The 21,111-nt window shown below is 39.7% G+C and overlaps 1 protein-coding gene across 3 annotated transcripts in view; it reads right to left on the bottom strand.

Annotated features, from left to right (window-relative positions):
• The window catches only part of CRIM1 (cysteine rich transmembrane BMP regulator 1), a 142,956-nt gene that overhangs the window by 45,457 nt on the left and 76,388 nt on the right, over positions 1 to 21,111 (bottom strand). For all 3 annotated transcript variants that reach the window (XM_033144428.1, XM_033144430.1, XM_033144429.1), the window contains 4 exons: positions 19,485 to 19,605; positions 14,470 to 14,591; positions 5,528 to 5,710; positions 4,263 to 4,460 (listed from right to left, as the gene is read on the bottom strand). In XM_033144428.1, coding sequence (XP_033000319.1) covers positions 4,263 to 4,460; positions 5,528 to 5,710; positions 14,470 to 14,591; positions 19,485 to 19,605 — 624 coding nt within the window. The remainder of the gene's footprint in view (positions 1 to 4,262; positions 4,461 to 5,527; positions 5,711 to 14,469; positions 14,592 to 19,484; positions 19,606 to 21,111) is intronic.

Raw genomic sequence — 21,111 nt, 5'->3', positions numbered from 1 at the left:
TGTTAAATTCATATGACAGTGCAGGCACTAGAAAGTTAAGTTTCTTGGCTCTTAACTTCCACACACAGTGTTCTGCTCACAGAATGGAGCTTCCTTACCTCTTCCTTCCTAGCTCAATTCCTTTCCCCCACTGCCCCTGAACAACCACTGGAAGCTTGGGGAGCCTTCAGAACAAGAAGGGTGTGATTCGGGAAGGATAGGAAATAATCAAAAGTTTGGGGCCTTCCTTATATGCATGTGGAAGTGTATCTCCTCTTATGCCAGACATCTTTCTATCTAAGCCACAGAGGCAAATGATTCATTAAAATGCCTATATTATAGTTTATTAAAATGTTATAAAGATATGCTCAAGTGCACAAAAGTGTGCAGCTGCAAGGTTAACTGATTAATCAAACAGAACAATCTGTTTTGCCCCTGACAAACCTGTTCCTTAATTAACTTTTTAAACTTTCATGTTCTTTGTGGAACATTGTCTGTCTTCCAAAAAAAGTTAAATGCTGCCTCCTGAGCTGCATAATATGCGTTTACTTAAGCTTCCTGGAAAAACATTCATATCATTCCAAGGGTGACTAAATGTTTTCCATCCTCATAGCTAGCATTCCAGACAGCTTTTCTTTTCCCTGAGTTCATTACATGAAAAATACCAGTTCCAAGTTCAGTGCTAGAGAATTTCCTTCCTGGTGCCCAAATTCCTAATGCAGAAACAACAAAGTGGCTTTAAGGCTGCATTGCTTGGTTTGGTCCTTTAATTAAAACTTTACAGAAGAAATAAAAGCAAAGAATTCACAAAGGAGGTGATATTCTACAGCAACAATAGAAGCAAAGGAAGAAGCATGAAAACTCTCCCAACAGAGCAGACATGAGTATGGACAAGCCTAGAACAGAGTGGCATTCATTTCTCTTTTCTCTTTTTTCAACATACCTCCACCTTCTCAGCTTTTCATATGAAGGGCAACACAGATTCACCAACTTCATAAGATGCATATCAGTTCAGGAATATTTTCCCAAAACAATGTCTAAACCACTGGACTCCCATAGCTATGTATGGTTCAAGCATTGTGTGTCCTTTTTCAGAAAAAGGTTCCAAGACAGATCATTTGAAAGATCATGGCAAGACTTCCGGCGAGGACGCCATGCTGGGCGGTCGTGGGTTGTTTCGGTAGCGAGACGACCCAGGCCAGCCCGGGGGTAGGAGCCCCGCTACCGCACAGCGGGGCTCCGCCAAACTGCGGGTCGAGCGTCCCGCGGCACGGGCTCTCCAGCGAGCCCACTATGGCGCTGAACCCTTCTCCCGATCCCCTTGTAAAAGGGGCTTGGGAGTGAAGGGACTACGGCGCCGGGCTGTGGAGGTAATGCCCCAAACGGGCAGGCGATGCGGCGGCTGCCGCCTGCATGAGCGTGTCGTTCTTCTGAGATTAGAAGGAAGCAAAAAGAACCCCGTATGCCGTAAGTACGGACTGATTGGATTGAAAATTGACAATTGGCACCCGGGAGGAATGTTAAAAGGAAGCCCGTTCCTCCCTTTGTTCAAAGGAGAAAATAACAATGTTTCTGGCTGTGGCTGCATTTGCGGATACAATGTTGCTTAAGAAGCCTTTTGACAGGCGAGTTTGACTGAATCCCTGTTAAGGGAATTAAGATATTGGAAATATTTCTTCTTAGAAGTTGCTTGACTGTAATCTTTTCACCCTGACTCCGGGGAAAATGGCGGCGGAAAACTTGCGGCTAAAGATGGAAAAGTGCTGAAATTTGATACCCTTTGTCTACTTCTACCATGCTGGCTTTCGTTTTCAAACTGGTATGACCCATGAACAAAGGATAATTCTTTTAAAGCTTGAACTGCTAAACCAGAAATTGGAATTGTTGAGACAGAACGTGGAAGAAAAGTTTTATGTAACAGGAAAGACTTTTGAGACTCTTGAGAACTTTGCTAAATTGGAAGAAAACCTTTCTAGGGAACTGGAGGGAATATCTGAGAAATATAACAAAGTGACTATGCAACCCCAAGAAGCTGGAAAATCCTGTGGGTGTGAGAGACCCAGGGTTGGAAGATCTATATCCTGTTTCTGGGGTGAGAGCCCAGAAATGAAGGCGAAAAGATTTTTGAGAATGCAATTTGAAGATGATCTGAACTTTGAAATGCAACTCCAAGAAGCTGGAAAACCCTGTTGGTGTGAGAGACCCAGGGTTGGAAGATTTATATCCTATTTCTGGGGTGAGAGCCCAGAAATGAAGGCAAAAAGATTTTTGAGAATGCAATTTGAAGATGATCTGAACTTTGAAATGGAGATGCTGGAAGGTGATGGTCTGTGTTTCCCGGAGTTCTCTGCGAGGAAGTTTATGGATTGTGTTTTGATCTTTGGTTTTAAAGAAAAAGAGGATGTTCTGAACAATGATGCTGGAGGGAGGAGGAGAGATGTTTGGTGGGTGATCCCGAGATGGCGAAGGAAAATGGTTAGAAGAGGAATAGGGTGAAAATATCTGAAATATAATTAGGACGGCCTACCATGGTACCCTGAAGACAGTGTGTTAAGATTTTATGATTTTGAACTAGTGAAGAGATATGTGATTGATTATCAGCAGCAGTTTAAGTAAAATAAGATTTAAGATTTGATTTAAGAAGTATTATGTTGTATTATGAAGTAAATTAAATATAAAGAAGTCTATTTGGATATTTTGATGATAATAGATTTAAAATTTAAAGATGGATGTTATTAAAGTAAATTAGAACTGAAAGCAAAGGAGAGATAACGGGGGAAGCACCCCAAGTAGATTCGAAAGAAGAATTATTATTTTTGTACCAGTCAAGGGATGTTGGTATTCTAGTTTAGGTGTATTTTTGTTTATTTTTGTCTTTAATTGTTGTATGTTGTACTTGTGTTTTTGTATTGTCTTTTTGTTTTTGTGGAAAACCAATAAAATCTTTATAAATCTTTATAAAAAAAAAAATCATGGCAAACTGGCACAAGTGAGAGTGCTCTTCAACATGGAATTCAGGTTCAAAAATAAATAAATTTCACCTGAGGTATCTAGCCAAAGGCCTGGCTCTCTGTGAAATCAATGTCACCGTGGGCATCAAAAAAGGAAAGTCAATCAGGAGTGTGGCTTGTTGCTTGTTATCACAAATTTGGCCTCTTAGAATTCTGAACAGCTTCAGAGCTAGTGCTCTGACAGTATCTAAAACCACAAAAAACCTTAAAAAAATTGGGGGGAGAGCATATTTTTGGTTCTCATGTTCTTATTTTCAGAAGCCTAATTTTTTAAAATGTATTTTATAGTGGGGAGCCTGAAATAAAATTCATTTCTTACAGAAACAATGTTGTTTTGAAGCCATTTCAGACTTGTTGCAAATCCCTTAGATCTATGATCCAAAGCTAATAGTGATGATAGTACTGAACAGGAAACAGGACTTGGTTTTTTTTTTGTTTTTTTTTGGAGAGAGAAATACTTTCCAATGTTTCAGAAAATGGAACATTTTGGCACCTTCTCATTTTTTCACTCCTAATCAACAGTACTCAAACAACTACTAAGTTGCAATGGGAAGGACATTCATGAAAATGTTCACCATTCCCGCTATGAAATACAGCCCCTTTTCATGGCATTTGTATTCTTGCAAGAAAGTGTGCAAAGCTGCCAGTAAAGCTTGGGAAGAATTACAGAAAGAATTGCCCAGTTACCTGGGCAACAGAAATGTACCCCCCCTCTCCAATTCAGAGTGAGGGCAATGGGAGGGCTTTGTTTGCTTTCACTACTATTATCCCATAGTCAAACCTGATCTGATGGTATTCAGAAGAGGGGTACGTAACAGAAGGAAAAACAAACATGCCCCCCTTGTCAGGGCAAGGGAGGCAATGTACCCTCATCAGAAACTAGCTGAATTTCAATGGCTGATTGCAAAGCAGTAGGGATGGGGACCTGAATCTCTATCTAGAACAGAACACAAAACACTGGTGAGCAATGAAACTGCCAGCAAATATGATGAAGCAGTGAAAATTTCTGACCGATAAAGATGTGTTCCTTCTTCCTCCTATGCTGTGTGGGAAATGGGAAGGCTTCATGTGCCCTCAGGAAAGTTGGCACCTAGTTGCTCTGATTGGCTACCGGTCATCATGTTCACTATATAATCTATACCTGGCTGACGTCACATACTAGAGAAGCTCCTCTGAATGTTAACAGTAACTCTAGCACCGTATCAAAAATTAACACTAGGAAAGTTTTTATGCCAATTCTTAAAATGGTATTTTGCATTCTCCATGTCTTACCTTCACACATTGGGCAGCATTCCCCAGGCACTTTTACAGGATTCAAGCAGCTCTGGCCACAGGCTGTGGCAACACAGTGAGATTCTCCATTGATACATTGGCAGAAAGTACAGTCGTCTTCCCTCCAGCGGTCACCGTGTGCTTGAATCTGGCCATTAGCGTAACACCCAGCAGGGTTACTAACGGGAGAAATGGAATCTAAAAAAACAACCCCCAAACCACATCAAAATGGTTCAATTTATTTGTAGTGTTTAATACATATGTTTTGTTCATAATATAGCATTTTGAACATTCTGAGAGAATATCAACATAGGATTAAAAATAATTTATTACAAGACCACATTGATATTCATTACAACAGCAAGGCTGCACAGCTTTAAAAGTGTCAAAAATGTAAATTATCTTTCCCAAATCTTATCAACAGTGAATTATATTTTTACAGAACTTTATGAATTGGACTCTATTTTAATAAGGAAAACTGACAGAAATACTACATTTGCAGAAGATATATAAGCACGAGAGATAATTCAGATTTTTTATAAAACTCTTGGGGTATCAGGGAAGTGAATAGCATCCTGAGCAGCCATTCCATTTTCAAGGTTCTTTTGCCAGGAATTTTGAGCTATCGCTTCAACACATTAAATAATACTAAAATCTATGACAACTCACAACTTGCACAGGGGTTAGCTTCCAGGAACTGCATGTAAAGCTGAAATCATGTATAGCTAGAACAAGCCCAGAACCACACCCGTGTGACCATCCCAACCTTCCTGAAGCCAGAGTGCTGAGTGGGCCTTGACCCCAGTGTAAAGTGGAGCCTTGCTTACTGGACTCTGGGAGACTTCAGTGAGATCCCAGGGCCCATTTGATACTTTCCCAGAGCCCAGTAGGCAAGGCAGAGAGCTTAAAAGTGCTTTCTGTGGCAGGGGAAACCAGCCCAGATAGCAGTTTTAAACTCTCTGGTTTGTTTACTAGGCTCTAGAGGTTTCACAAGATCTCAGATGGTCCTGTGAGATCTCATGAGACCTTCCCAGCGCTCAGTAAGCAAGCCTGGGAGCTTTCAAGCTCTCCACCTTGCATGCATTTAATTTGTGCAACCACAGCTGGCTGGCCACTAAACATGTAAAGCTGTCATTGCTGAAGTTAAATGCATGCAAGTTATGAGTCGACTTTACTTTTAAATCAAATTCAAATAGCACCAGAGCAATAATAATAATAATAATAATAATAATAATAATAATAATAATAATAATAATAATAATTACCTTCACATACTGGACAGCATTCTCCTTCTGGTACATAGTATCTGTCACAATGTAGCTCACCACACTGTGCCGAGAAACAAATAGACACACCACCTTGGCATCGACAAAACCGGCAGGCATCCATTCGAAACATATCTCCATCATAATATTCCACACTATTAAATATACAAGCTGGCTTCACTTCTGAAAATAGCAACAACAACAACAAAATAACTTTTCATAAAGGTGCCTGGCTATAAAAAGCATAGTGACAACTCATGAAATTCTCAGATATATGACTATCTACTCCTTGGTAAAAAATAAATAAATCTGGATTTTTGTTTTTGAAATGTTTCACAGTTTACTTAATATATACAGTACCAGGCTGAAAGTGCCTCAGCTCAGCTTAAAGTGCTCCTACTTGTAAAAGCTGGGGAATGTGATTTTTGCTAATCCTACCTTCACCTACTGTAGTCCTCCACGATACATCCTATTTTGTTCTGGAGGGTCCCCCAACATTCAGGAATGGTTTTCAGGAGGGACTTAAGCTTGGAGGGTATTTTTTTCTGGATGGCAGCTGCATATTCTAGGGCAGGGGTCAGCAAACCTTTTCAGCAGGGGGCCGGTCCACTGTCCCTCAGACCTTGTGTGGGGGGGGTCGGAATATTTTTTTTTAAAAAAATGAACGAATTCCTATGCCCCACAAATAACCCAGAGATGCATTTTAAATAAAAGCACACATTCTACTCATGTAAAAACACCAGGTAGGCCCCACAAATAACCCAGAGATGCATTTTAAATAAAAGGACACATCCTACCCGTGGGCCGCATTTAGAAGGTAATTGGGCCACATCCGGCCCCCGGGCCTTAGTTTGGGGACCCCTGTTCTAGGGCATGTTCTACATCTACAATTATAAAAAAGAATGATAGTGACAGAAGAACTACTGGTGTACTCCAGCTACTCCATCCATCTATGAAGGAAAGAGCCACTTATATTGAACTTAGCCTCAGCTTCATCAACGTAGGCTAGGCCTTTTCAAAAAGTCGGAAGACATGCAGGGTGCAGAAACAAAAAGTTCTATATACAGCCTGTTTACTGTGAGGCCGTAGGGTGATATTTAACTCTCATTTTAGTTCTGCCAACAGAGTTTGCTGGTGAACACCCAGCACACGTTTTGTTTTGTTGAATGAAATATGACTGTTGCTGTTCATTTTACATTTTATTTGTTTATATACTTTACAGGAGAATTTCAATAAAGATGTATTTTTTGAAAAATGCTCATGACTATGCTGGTTTCACAGATATAAATTTGGGATAAATTTCCTTCATTGGATCAAATGTCATGGCAAGCCCCCACATTGCACAGAATCATTTGGCAGCACTCCTGCACCTTTCTCTGAGCCCAATTTATATGCCAAACCCCATTCTACCTTTATGTACTACAAATACTTGCTTATGCCAGGAAAAAGGTTCTGTTCAAACATATTGCTAATTATTGATTAATTGGTTCCACTACCCTAATTTTTATTTTATTTTTTATCAATTATCCTGAAATCATTCATATTCAAGAGTGGCACATGAAACTGAATTTTTTTACCGATTCATCTCATGGATAAATTGTCTAAGAATTTTTAAATATTGTCTATTCTTAATGGAAGCTAACATAGCACAGTGGCTTCAGGCCAAATTAAATGCAACATTAAATACCTGCTTTAATGTTGCATGTATACCTTTAAAATTGCAAATAACAGCACCGGGGGCCCCAATCAGGAAGTGAGGGAGGAGCCTTTTCCTGTGCCTGCACTGTAGCCCTGACCCAAAAATGCCCTTTTGAATTTATTTACATTGAAGAGGCAGCTCCCACTTAGCCCAACAGGAAATTCCCTCTTAATGAAAATTTGTTGTGACTCTGACCCAGGGGAAGCATTAAGCTCTCCCTCCCTGTTGTGGTCTAATCCTAATTGGGGGATTCAATGACTGCTATTTACAGCTTAAAAAGGGCAAGTGGACATTAAACAACATTAAACCACAGAATATGCAGTGACACAGAAGTCTCCAATTCAAGGTGGCTTTGGGCTAGCAATACACTCTTTCAGCCTTAGATAAAGGAAAAAAATAATACGGATCGATCTCACCGAGTTGTTGTAAGTACTGCTGTGATGATGTATACCTAGCACTTTGAAGACACTAAGGTGGAATCTGCCCACAAATTAAAAACATTCTGAAAATGCTTTTTTAAAAGCGATTTTAAAAAATACATTGAATTTTCCATAAGGCTCACCATCGCCATCTATTGTCACATTGTATACTGCATGTAAAACATACTTAAAACATTTTATTTGCAGCTAAGATTCTGTATGAGTAAATGAAGCTTTCTCAGTTACAGGTAGGTAGCCGTGTTGGTCTGCCATAGTCAAAACGAAATAAAAAATAATAAAAAAATCCTTCCAGTAGCACCTTAGAGACCAACTAAGTTTGTTCTTGGTATGAGCTTTCGTGTGCATGCACTCTTCTTCAGATATCTGAAGAATTGCATCTGAAGAAGTGTGCATGCACACGAAAGCTCATACCAAGAACAAACTTAGTTGGTCTCTAAAGTGCTACTGGAAGGATTTCTTTATTTTGTTTTGAAGCTTTCTCAGTATGGAGTCTGACCATTGGTCTAACTTGGCACTTGCACCAACTGGCAATGGCTCTCTAGATTTCAGACTAGTATTGAACCTAGCATTTTCTGCATGCAAATCATGCAGTCTATCACTCTGATTATATTAAAAACAAACCACAACTCCTATTCACTCGTTTAACAGAAAGGTAGCTGATATATAGCTAAACGTTATGGGTATTGGGGTGTGACACATAGTCCTTTGTCTCACAGCCTCTCCATTTAGAATACCTCATAATGCATAATCTTAATGATTTTGGAAGTCAATGCTTGCAGTGAAACATCAGTGCACCTTCTTACAACTTCTACACTACACTGCTGCCTGTGCCTCTTTCAGCTCAAGCAATCCCCAGATGTACCTGGAGCTCAGGAACTGCAGGTGGATCAAAGCAGTCCAAGCATCTCTTGGTCAGGAGTTAACATACCTATGTTGTCTGGCAATTCTGTCTGTCCATTGGATCATCCTGGCTTTCATATATGCCTGGTGTTTCTTAGGGTTTAGCTATCTGTATTGACACTGAAGGGCGTTATTTCAGTGCAATAAACAGAAACAGAAAATATTTGATGGTACACTATTGGATTAATTAACAGAAACTGCATTACATCTGGAAAGTTACTGGAACTCAGAGAATGTTTTTAAAAGGCGTTTAAGGTCTGTTAAGAGCAAGATCATCTTACTCCAACCGTTTTAGAAGTCGGAACACATTAGGAAAACAAAAAAAATTCCAGACATTTCTTTGCAGACAATTTCTAAAGGTGACTGCAGTGTATTTTGATTGCTATGAACCCTGGATGACATTTTTGTATTTAATTCAGCAGATTATCAGCAGGAAGTTCTTTTTCCTTCACTAAGCCATGTAGCATACTCGTGGGATATCTGTTGCCTAAATGTCCTACCTAACCTATCTTAAATCTGCTTTTGCGGCTATGATAATTAGTAGCTGCTAAATTCCACATAAATAATGTGTTTTAATCTGTAACACTATAGGAACATACCTCATACCAAGTCAGACTACTGGTCCATGTAGTTCATAATAAATAATAATAATAATAATAATAATAATAATTATTATTATTATTTGTACCCCACCCATCTGGCTGGATTTCCCCAGCTACTCTGGGCGGCTTCCAACAAAAATCAAATACATTAAAATATCACACATTAAAAGCTTCCCTAAATATTATGGTCTACACTGACTGGCAGTGACTCTCCAAAGTTTCAGGCAGGAGTCCCTACCTGAGGATTGAAGGAGGTACCTTTTGTATGCAAAACAGATGCTCTACCACTTAGCTACAGTCCATCCAATTCTGCAGGGTGAATTTTATTTTACCTGATGCTACAGTGCCAGCCCAAATAGTCACCATAATACTGTAATTGCCGTCAAACAACTTCTTTTCTCTTTTCAAAACAGGTACCACCACCACTAGGTGAAAGCCCACATTCCCTCTTGGGTAATTTGTTCAGAGCTGCATCCTAGTGCTGGAAAGGGCCAGAACCAAAAGTGAGTGAGCTAGAACCTCCCACACAATTTCTCTCAAAATCATCATCGTCCCTCATTCTTTTTCTCAAGATCATCACCATCACTCCTTCTCCTAAGATCATATCCACCCTTCCCACAAGGATTGGATCTCACTGCCATCTCCTGCTCCAGCCTGGCTGCATTGATGCCATCACTGAACAGCAGCAGCCAGTCCACACAAACTTGGGAGACTTTCAGGATCGCTTTCTAGATCAGAAAACGTGATTACAGGTAAACCTGAGACCAGAAATCAAGCCCTGCTTTGCCCTCATCTACTCTTCCCCTCAGTGTTTCCTTCTCTACCAGAAAACACTAGGGGGAAAATCTAGAATTGCAAAGCACCTGGGTCTCCTACACAGTATGCTCACTTCATTCTCTTTATCATTATCTGGAGCATGGATTTCCCTTTGACCCAGGGGTGTGTGTGAATGTGTGAAGTTTCAGGAACCACCACTATGAGGTACTCAGCTTGCTTCCCCATCTCTTGCTCTTCAGGAGCCACTACTTCAAGGCTGTTGGTGAAGCACACTTTTCCCATTGGTAACCAGTGGGTGGGGGCAAGGAGTAGGCACAGGATGGAAGGGAATGTGAGTGGGCTGTATCTGGCCAGAAGCCAGTAGATCTAAATTTAAATAAAGAACCTCTGTTATATTTATAACTTTATGACTTTGGATATAGAACCCCTAAAGGATACGGATTTTTAAACACATATTTGCACAGTAACATTCATTAAAGAGCGGTACATAGCATGAACAGAAATTTCAGGAAAAGAGAGAAAGAATAAAATAATAATCCTTAACTGAGTTTGCCTTTTAAAGGCATAACTTCACTGTTGTTAGATCTATAGCCCAGTAGCATACTATACATTTATTAGTTTGAGTTGTTATTTGTATAATGGTAAATGTAAAGGTACCCCTGACTGTTAGGTCCAGTTGCAGATGACTCTGGGGTTGCAGCGCTCATCTCACTCTATAGGCAGAGGGAGCCGCCGTTTGTCCACAGACAGCTTCCAGGTCATGTGGCCAGCATGACTAAGCCACTTCTGGCGAACCAGAGCAGTGCATGGAAACGCCGTTTACCTTCCCGCCGGAGCGGTACCTATTTATCTACTTGCACTTTGACGTGCTTTCAAACTGCTGGGTGGGCAGGAGCTGGGACCAAACAACAGGAGCTCACCCCATCGCGGGGATTCGAACCGCCGACCTTCTGATCGGTAAGCCCTAGGCTCTGTGGTTTGTATAGTAAACATTATTTCAGCAGTGGTACTTTTGTAACATAATTCTTACAATGAGAGTTATTATTCTATCATATCATTTTGTTTGTGATCTTTGATGTGTTTTTATATCAAGCAAACAAAAGTTGCTTCACTAGAATATCTGCATCTTGCCTGGTACAGTGGTACCCCGCTAGACGAATGCCTCGCTAGACGAAAAACTCGCTAGACGAAAGGCATTCGCTAGCGGAAGGCTGCCTCGCAAGACGAATTTTTCAATGGGCTTGCCTCGCAAGACGAAAAAATTTCCGTTTTTTTTTTTCTTTTTTTCGTCAAACCGCTATTCTCTCGTTGGTGCTTCGCAAGACGAAAAATTCGCTATACGACAGCACTCGCAGAACGAATTATTTTCGTCTAGCGAGGCACCACTGTACTTAGGAAAAGAATATTAATGTTTACTTGGTTTACATGTTATAATTACACAGCATCTCAATGAGTAATTAAAATAGCACGTGTCCCTATGATTTTTACGTTCAAAATGAACTCAAAGATATGAAATGTAACGATATAAAGAGAGATGGTAGAAAACATCAAAAATTCTAGAGATTATAGGCCTGTTCACCCTTAATGCTAAGACCAACCCTGGCTAAGCATGAACGAGCAAGCATGTGGGCTCTCACAGCAAAAATTGTGGTAGCTTTGCTCTCTCCTGATCCTGCTGCTACTGCCCTAAGCCATGGTTTAGTTTAGCATTATGTACATCTAAATCTGGGTTCGTATCTATATCTATTGCCTAATGTATCATTGAAGATTTTACTTGCTCATCCTTTGTCTCCTAATCCAATAATATCTTATACATTTTAGACAGCACTTTAACATTACATTCCAACAGATCTCTCTCCAGTTGTGGTATTTGTTTCCTAAACCCTTGTTTTGTATCTTTCTTAAATACGGGTACTTCATTCAAATGGTTTTATTTTGTTTTAAACTGATTTGTTTTTGCTCTTGCCATCTGCCCCAGATTTAATTAAATTTAAACTACTATTTAACTAATCTAATACTGAGATGCACAGAATCTGAACATTTATAGTAGTTTTGTTGATACTTATTGTTTATTATTGATATTTTGGGAACTAATAGTTCAGGGATAGCTAAACTGTGCCCCTCCAGATGTTGCTGGACTATAAGAAGAAGAAGAAGAAGAGTTTGGATTTGATATCCCGCTTTTCACTACCCGAAGGAGTCTCAAAGCGGCTAACATTCTCCTTTCCCTTCCTCCCCCACAACAAACACTCTGTGAGGTGAGTGGGGCTGAGAGACTTCAGAGAAGTGTGACTAGCCCAAGGTCACCCAGCAGCTGCATGTGGAGGAGTGGAGACGCGAACCCGGTTCCCCAGATAACGAGTCTACCGCTCTTAACCACTACACCACACTGGCTCTCATCATCCCTGGCAACTGGGCAACTATAAGTCTCATCATCCCTGGCAACTGGGCACACTAGGTGAAGCTGATGAGAGATGGAATTTAAAAACACCTGGAGGGTCATAGGTTAGCAATCCCAGTAGAAAGTAATGCATAACAGGTAATGCTGACATCTAGCAGTAAATCTCAGTAGTTAACTAGTACAGTGGACGCTCAGGTTGCGAGCACGATCCGTGTGGGAGGCACGTTCGCAACCCACACCACTGCATCTGTGCACACGGGTGACACAATTCAGCGCTTCTGTGCATGCACAAAGTACGATTTATTTTTCTGCACATGCACAAGCACCAAAACCCGGAAGTAAACCATTCCAGTACTTACGGGTTTGGTGTGTTCGTATCCTGAAAATGCGCAACCTGCAGCGAGCACAACCCAAGGTATAACTGTAGCCCAATTCTTTCCTAATTTTGTGAGCAAGAATCCAGAGAGTTATCTGGCTATCTCTGAGCATTCACTGGGGCTTTTCAGACCTGATACAGGGCATGAGCTACAGGTAAAGCCTTGCCGTTAATACACATTTCTCCATGTGCCTGGCCCATTCACTTGCTACATTAGCATAGAAGTATCACAGCCTGCCTGGCCATCAATCAGAATAGAATAAACAAAAATAGCTTGCCTTCAGATTTCCCTCATGAGTATTTGAAAAAACCATGTCACTGCAGATATACTTTGGAAGATTTGTATTTATTCTCCACTATATTTCCATTTTTCACATTATGTGTAAACAACATGAAATTATAACTTTCAAACAAGAATAATGCAGACCACTATTAATTAACTGTGCCCCCCTCGTTATTCAGTGATATGGCTTAATTTGTAGTTTAGCAGTTTAAGTTGAAGGATACAATTCTTCAATAATCTATTTACACAGAGGTGTAAAGAGGGCTGGGTTCACCCCTTGAAACATGCCCCCTCCATCTACTTAGTTGCCTGTGATGGCACCTGCAGCAGACTTTTTTTTTTAAAAAAACGAACTGCACATAACAGCAGGAGCAAAGGATTGCCAGGAAGATGGCTACAAAGTGCTCAGGAACCAAGAAGGGGTACTCTTTCCTGAGTGGTTTGCAATCATCACCAGGACTCAGAAAACATTGTAGCAGATCTGAGTGCTCCTTTCCATTTTCTAAGCACAGCATCTCATTTAAGACAGCCTCCTGTTAGCACAATAAATTGGAACATGGTACACTTTTACCGAGAGATAAAAATCTGTGATTTTGATGAAAAATAGGGACAAAATCTTGGAGGCAGTTCATAAGATCTGAGTTGCAGAGGGCTCCACTTTCATTAAAAGCGAACAGTCCCTCTAACTGTCCTTGTGTGGGTGCTAGAGACATGTACCCTGTATACAGTGGTACCTCTGGTTACAAATGGGATCCGTTCCGGAGCCCTGCTCATAACCTGAAAGGTCCAAATCCTGAAGCGCCACGTCTGCGCATGTGCATGACACAAATCGGCGCTTCTGCGCATGATGTCACTTTGCACGTCAGCACATGTGCGAACCGCCGAACCCATTCCGGTACTACCGGGTTTGGTGCATTCGTAACACAAGGTACGACTGTATGTGCAACTGCCTCCTACTGCTATTCCCAGACTCTTTGCATGGCATATGTCAGGTGTAAAGTGATGTCTCAGAGAAGCATACCCAGTTCAATCTCCTGACCTCTTTTGGGATAAAGGGTAGGCCATAAACCCAAATAAATAAATAAATAAATAAATATTTGCACGACTTCTGGCAAAACCTGGCTTTCAAGGTCATCGTCAAAGGTTCCGGTACTCTGTTCAAGGGTTTAAAATTAATCTATGGCTATGGAATATTTAAAATGGCTTTCATATTGTTGTATTATATGCTTATTTCCCCCTGAAAAATAATTAATTCAAAGAAGTAACCTATCATACCCAGTATGCACAGATCCCTTCTAAATAAGGTTAAGTTTTAATACCCTAAAAGTTTTCAGGAGGAATATTGTCCTATGTAAACTTATATATAGTTTCTACTTGTGCCCCATATTGGACAACATATCTAAATTATTCATAAACCAAACTCCTTAAAATGTTCAGCCCAAATACACCGAGAACGTAACATACCATTGACACATTCAAAGACATCACAGCACTTGCCAGGTGTTCCGTCTCCACGTGACACTATTTGGGGGATGTAGCCTGCCTCGCATTTTGGAACACCACATAAACCAGAGAGACATTCGCACCTGAAACCGAAGCATTGAAAGCTCCATAAATAAGTGAGGCAACATATGAGGGAGGGAAAGCACAAACATGGGGGCAAACAGCTGGTGATAGCAAGTTGGTTTTCTGCTGTTACATAATAAAAGACAACATGACTATTTAAAACACAACACAGTAAACGAGATTTAACACTTGTTCCAATGGACAATGCTTGGCTTTGATCAGAAGACTGGCGTTCCAAATCTTACATACACCCCAAGCAGAGGTAGGTCTGTTGAAAAGTTCTTTATCATAAGAACCATATACTTTACAGAGTTTTGGGGAGAATCATCAAAATAATAACGAAGGAGCATTCTATGCTACGAAACTGCTTAAAATATTACTACTGTACTATACAGTACTAACCCTATCTCTAGCAGCTCATTCTCTTAACTCTGTGATGTGATATTTAATTTGAAATGGCATGGAAATGTAACATAAGGTAACATGAGTAATTAGGATCTGTATAAATCTTCCAGAAGTCCTAGGACAGTGTTGCAAACTCAACCATCAACATTTAAAGTTTACTTATACAAGTCATTTCAGCCTCATTCATGGAAAGTGAACAACATCCCACACCAGACATTTTCTGGTCATTAGCTTTTCAAACTATGGATAATAAACCTTAAACTATCCAAACAATCCAAAGCTTAATCTACCTACAATGAATACTTAGGAGGTTTCTGAGATACACAAAAGGATGAATAAACCCCTCTTTAAAGAGGAGCTGACAGTGAAGACATTTGCAAATTATTTTTTAAATCATGAATGCTAACCCCTGAAATATCCATCCAGAGGAGAGTTGAAGTGAGAAAAGAAGAATATGGAATCATCCTTTAAGAATAAAACATCATATACTTACGTATCAGATAGGGGTAACCAATGTGGGACCCTCCCACCATCCAAAGCTGTCAACCCTCCCTGCTGTTTCCCACTGCTATATACATAGCTGTCAACCCTCCCTGCTGTTTCCCAATGCTAAAATAAGGGAATTTCCCGCAAAAAAGGGAAAGGTTGACAGCTATGCCACCATCCCTGATCACTATCTTTGCTGGTTGGGGCTGATGGGAGCTGAAGCCTAATAACACCTGAAGGGTACCATATTAAGTACGAGCATACTGAATATTGCTGAAAATATATGTGGGGTAGAGGAGGACTGTTTGAAAAAAGTCGGCAGAGGGGAAGAGAATTTAACTGTGGCAGCAGATTCCCCCCATTTAGTAGTAAAACACCATTTTACCACCTAAATCAATCAATATTGCCTCCAATAAGACAGGGGCTTTTAACTGCTTGGGCAACTCCCAAGCAATGCAGAAAAACTAGTTTGTGTGCATCCCTGACACTCAGTGCCCCAACGTATCCCTGTATACTATAATCTTATTAGGGTCTAGACCAATTCAGGGTCAGAAGAAAGGTGCTTGCTCTATTCCTAATTAATCTATAACCCCCTCTCCCAAACAGTTTAAAATATCCTGTACTGAGATTAAGATAGGGTTGAGAGATCTATGCCATGAGGCCCAAACTCTTCCCACACAGCTGCTTTATACAGGAGAAATATCTCACAGCAACTTTATTTTTATTTATGAAAATATGTATATAAAGCAGCAACTGTTTTGCACAGAAATTCCGTTCCTTGCCCCTGTGCACATTGGTGGAGTGTGCATAAGCCCGCTCCACCCTGTTTTGTCCTCTTCCGGGTCCAAAAGGACCTATGCTTTGGCAGCCACACGTCAACTAGACACACAAAAATGGTCGCTGCCTGTATTGCTATATCATAAAAAATATCAAAGCTCTTGAAAATCCCTCACTGGTTTGTGAGCAGTCACAAAAACTGTTGTTGTTCAGTCGTTCAGTCGTGTCCGACTCTTCGTGACCCCATGGACCAGAGCACGCCAGGCACGCCTATCACAAAAACTACAAACCCCCAATAGTTTTGAGGCAAACAATGGTCACCCATCCCTTCGTAGTCTCTCTCACAATATGCTCCTACTGAACAAAATTGGCACTTTTTTTTTAAAGAGAGAGATTAGTTAGTTATGTCAAAAGTGGGGAGGGTGGCAAATCAGATTTCATTACCCAATGTTGTATTATCTGGAATGTTTACTGCTTTATTTGTTCTATGTTTTTATTGGTTGCTAATCAACAAGGGTGAATCTGTATTTGGGCTTAGAAGATCAAATCACTAAGCATACAGGAACATTCAAAAAGAATAACATTTTGTATTTATTATTAACTTACAGAAAGCATGAAAATACTATTTATGAATTTCTTACATTTCTGTCCCACCTTCATGGCTATTATTATTATAGTCCCCTATTCAGGCAATGAGCAGATCTAGAATTGCTTAGCTTCAGCAAGGTGCTGGTCTCCTGTGCCTTCAGACCATAATATAGTTAGATTTAAGAAAATAATAAATTTGAAAAGCTCTCCACAAGTCCTGTGAGTAATTTTTAATTCGTTCAGTGCCAGCTTTTGTCAGGCCAATGGGTAATAAGATGTGTGACCTCTGTAGTACAGTGGAGCTATTTTGATGAGATTAAACTAATTAGTATATTTTGTTTTTATTCATTTTTGGGTGTGTTTTAAATCTTGTTATCTGCCCTGAGATCTTTTGATGAAGGCTGGAATTGCAACTGCTAAAATAAATAAATTGAACCACATCCAACTTGTTAAGTGTAATCAAATATAATTATTTTTTTACCAAAATAGGTCAAGAACAAAAGCACCAAGTGATCTACAAGATATAACATAAATATATACAGGACAGACAAATAGATTAGCAGGGGCAGAATAAGGATTTTTTTAAAATGTTGTCTCCCCTTTCTATGGAAAGAATGTTTCCCCTTATCTGCCACTTATGACATCTAAGGAATACTGAAGAGCAGTGTGCTCTCTCTTCCCACAGCCATTTGAGAGAAGGATGGGAGCAACAAGCTTGGAACCTACCCTGGCAGACTACTTGAAATCAAGCAGTCACTGAGGTGCAATGTCACCAAAACGGCTCACCCCTTTTGGCAAGAGTAGGGCTGTGCAACCATGGGTAAATCATCTCACCAATTCTAGCACACAGAAGAAATAAAATGAACAATAACTGTTCTTAATAATTGTCAGAAGGATTTTTGTTGGCAGGATGGAAGAGTCCTTTAGGCCTGATTACTATGACTATACAGATACTGTAATGATAGAGGAATTGTTTTGCGGTGTTTTTGCTTTTTCAGCATAAATCTAACACTACTACTAATTACTTAGCTGGTTAGCTATGACTATACAGAAAAAGGAGGGATGTTGAGTACTAATAATTTTCCCTTCTGTTTTCATAAATGGCTAGGAAGCAAGAGTGATTATTAAAGAAACTAAAAACTTCTATCAGCAACCATCAGCATATGCTTAACATTCAGCTCACTTAAGAATTGTGAACCTAACAAATAGAAGCAGTAGAGAGAAGCGAATGCTATAATCAAAACAAGTGCAGATTAAAGATTGGAATAAACTCACAGAAATGCAATAAGGAAGAGGATTAAAATAACCACTTAAGTCAGTTGACATAAAATGCAACATTTTCTATGCATCAGTCTGGGATATGGATAAGCATGCATTTTGTACTAGGACTTCTGAATGCACTGCCATCAGCAGTTAACCAAGAACTGTTACTTATAGTTATAAGAATGAAAGTAATTACTCTAGTGCAACATTAATACTGTAAGACAGCTTTAAAACTATTTCAGAGAACAAATTTCCTGTCCTGCTGTCACTCGTTCCACAACTAAATGATAATACTGTTTGAAATCAAGATACGCAAGAATGTTTAAGAACAAGACAGCAATCAATGTTAGATACTGTATCCAGTGAAATGTATGGACATTTGCAGTCCCAGTGTCACTAGTTCCTAAATACTATATAGCAGAATAATTTCTAAATTCTTATACTGTTATATTTTGTGCTGTTTTTTAGACTATTTTATCTTGCCATATCAGGTAATTTCTTGGACCAGAGAATTATCTACAGTGGGATTAGATTCCAGGTCCTCAGCATGTGACGGCTCTTGGTTGCTGAACACATGACAGGAATGGTAGTATTTGGATAGGATATGTGGAACCTTTGGGGAGCAGTTGCTGGGACACTCTCAGGATCTGCTTCATCTTAAAGTATCAAGTTAGAGAACCCAGAAATGCCCTATAGTTCATATATACCACATTACTGTAGTCAAGACTTGAGGTTAGGTCATAAATTATTGTTGCAAGACTGAATCGGAAAAAGATGTACAGCTTCTTACTAGGAAGTGTTTATTGGTACCATCATATCCTAAGATTCAGGGTCATCCTCTATGCAACCAAGTTTAATCTTATATTTCTATACAACCAAATACATTAAGAAAAAGCTACATGACATTAAGTTCTCTCCTTGTGTTTGGAAATAAAACTGTAGGACATCTAGTTCTCTCCTTGTGTTGTTCCCATCTATAAAATACGCTATTTCTGTACACCCTTTTTAAGTAAGTTACTAAGTTAAGGCTAATAAAAACATGAGAACTACAAGCTAAAATTACTCCTATTTTATTTTTACATGAATGAGAAACATGTCAATTCCCCCCTAAAGATTTTAAAGAAAAGATTTAGTCACTAATTCTTCTCATATATCTTATTTCAGAAGTCAAAGCAGTTACTAATTCCATTTTAGTCATTAACACTTTCACACAGCAATTGCTCAACATACACCTCCAAAATCTTCAACAGGAATTCAACTGTTATGTAAAATCATCTAGAGCAACAGTGATGCTCAGTACTCCTTTGGTACTTGTATCACAACTGCTTTTAGTTCTTAAGTAGAAACCTTAAATGCAGTGACTTTTAAAGTCTTGTATCAAATGTATAACAAACCTGGTAGGGAGAGTACAACATCCATCAGCTGTCAGCCTGACTTGAGTTTCATAGCTATCCAAGGGGCAAGCAACTTGCTGGACAGGAGGACATTCTACTGTGCTACAGTCTATGCTGAACACTGTTGGAAGAAAAATGTATTTAGAAATTGATTAGAACTCATATTGCTTTAGAAAAAATGACAATAAAGAGTCCAATTCTTTCACAGGGTACCTGAAGGAGTGTCTCCTTCCATTTATATGTGCCCAGAATAAAGCAATCCTCTGTGACCCTCTTCCGGGTGCCCCTGCCAAATGAGGTGAGGTAGACAGCTACTAAACAGAGGGCCTCTTCAAAGATGGCATCTTAAGTTACAGAATGCCTTCCGCAGAGATGCTCACCTGGCACCTACACTTTTGCCACCAGGTGAATACATTATCATTTTCTCAGGCTTTTTAGAAGTGTCTTAGTATTTCTTAGATATTTTACACTACTGCTATTCTCTGCTTGTTTTTGGACCTGTATTGTGCTTTTTAATTCTCTTTTAGATTTCATAGATTGTTCTATCTTGTGGTTTTAATGTTCACTGTAAACTTCCCAAATAACTTTGGTTATTGGGCAGTGTACAAGGAATAAGTAAGTAAATAGAATAATATGGTACACAGGTCACTGAATCCGAACTATATTACTTCAATACCAATCTGGATGATTGCAAATGCAGACAAGGACATATGCCAACCAACAGTCCCCAAACCTATATTCTCAAAGGTTTAATTCACAGCACCTTCATGTAGGTGGGGAGGGTAATTATGCCTGCTTCCATGCATTAATATAACATGTAAGCCTGATATTTGCATATTAACTCCAAAGCAAGTACAACTGATATGTGCAATCTTTAAACCCCATTTTCAGTCATGTTACACATTTCTGGAATATGTGCATTGGAATTAAGAAGAGTGTGTGTGTTGTTTTTATGTAATATGCCAAAACATCAAGGCAAGACATGCTCATAGGTGGGGCAGCTCCCAACCATTCTGGCCAAAAGTGGTGAGCATAAATTTTATCCTAGACATAGAGGCATTATAACATTAATTTTATTATTTCAAAATGGAATGCTGTTAAGTGACTTGCCAACCAGCGGTATACAATTTATAAAAGGCAGTTCAGTTGTCAGAAGACTTGGGAGCGGCCATTTCTGGCACAGTAGGCTGTGCTTTGCAGAGGCTACACCGGCATTGCAGAACTTACTAGTAGTTCTCCCTCATGATAGCTAGATATCCAATTCCCTTTTAGTCAGCAGCCACCCATCACACCCACTGGCTGTTCCAAGTGAAACACAACCAATGCAGCCAGTATGCAGTGTTTGTTTGTGACAGCTGAATTAGTGACAGCAGCGGTGTAGAAAGCAAAGGGATAGGACAGAATTTCAGTGATCCACAATGATAAATTTCCATTTGTGTGTGAGCATAGGGGAGAGGTGGGCTGTCTGTGTCATATCCTTTATCAGTGAAGGAGGTTGTGCTGTGTTTTCCGGTTATTCTTTGCCCCCAACACCAACTGCCTGGGGAAGGATCCTGATACTGTTTATTGTGGGTTTTAAAAAAAAACACCTTATAAGCCACTTATAAAGACTTGTAAGTCACTTATA

Source organism: Lacerta agilis, chromosome 3, assembly GCF_009819535.1.
Source record: "Lacerta agilis isolate rLacAgi1 chromosome 3, rLacAgi1.pri, whole genome shotgun sequence".
NCBI classification, from domain to species: domain Eukaryota; kingdom Metazoa; phylum Chordata; class Lepidosauria; order Squamata; family Lacertidae; genus Lacerta; species Lacerta agilis.
Note: the sequence above shows the minus strand (reverse complement) of the source record. Positions and strands in the feature narration are given on the sequence as shown.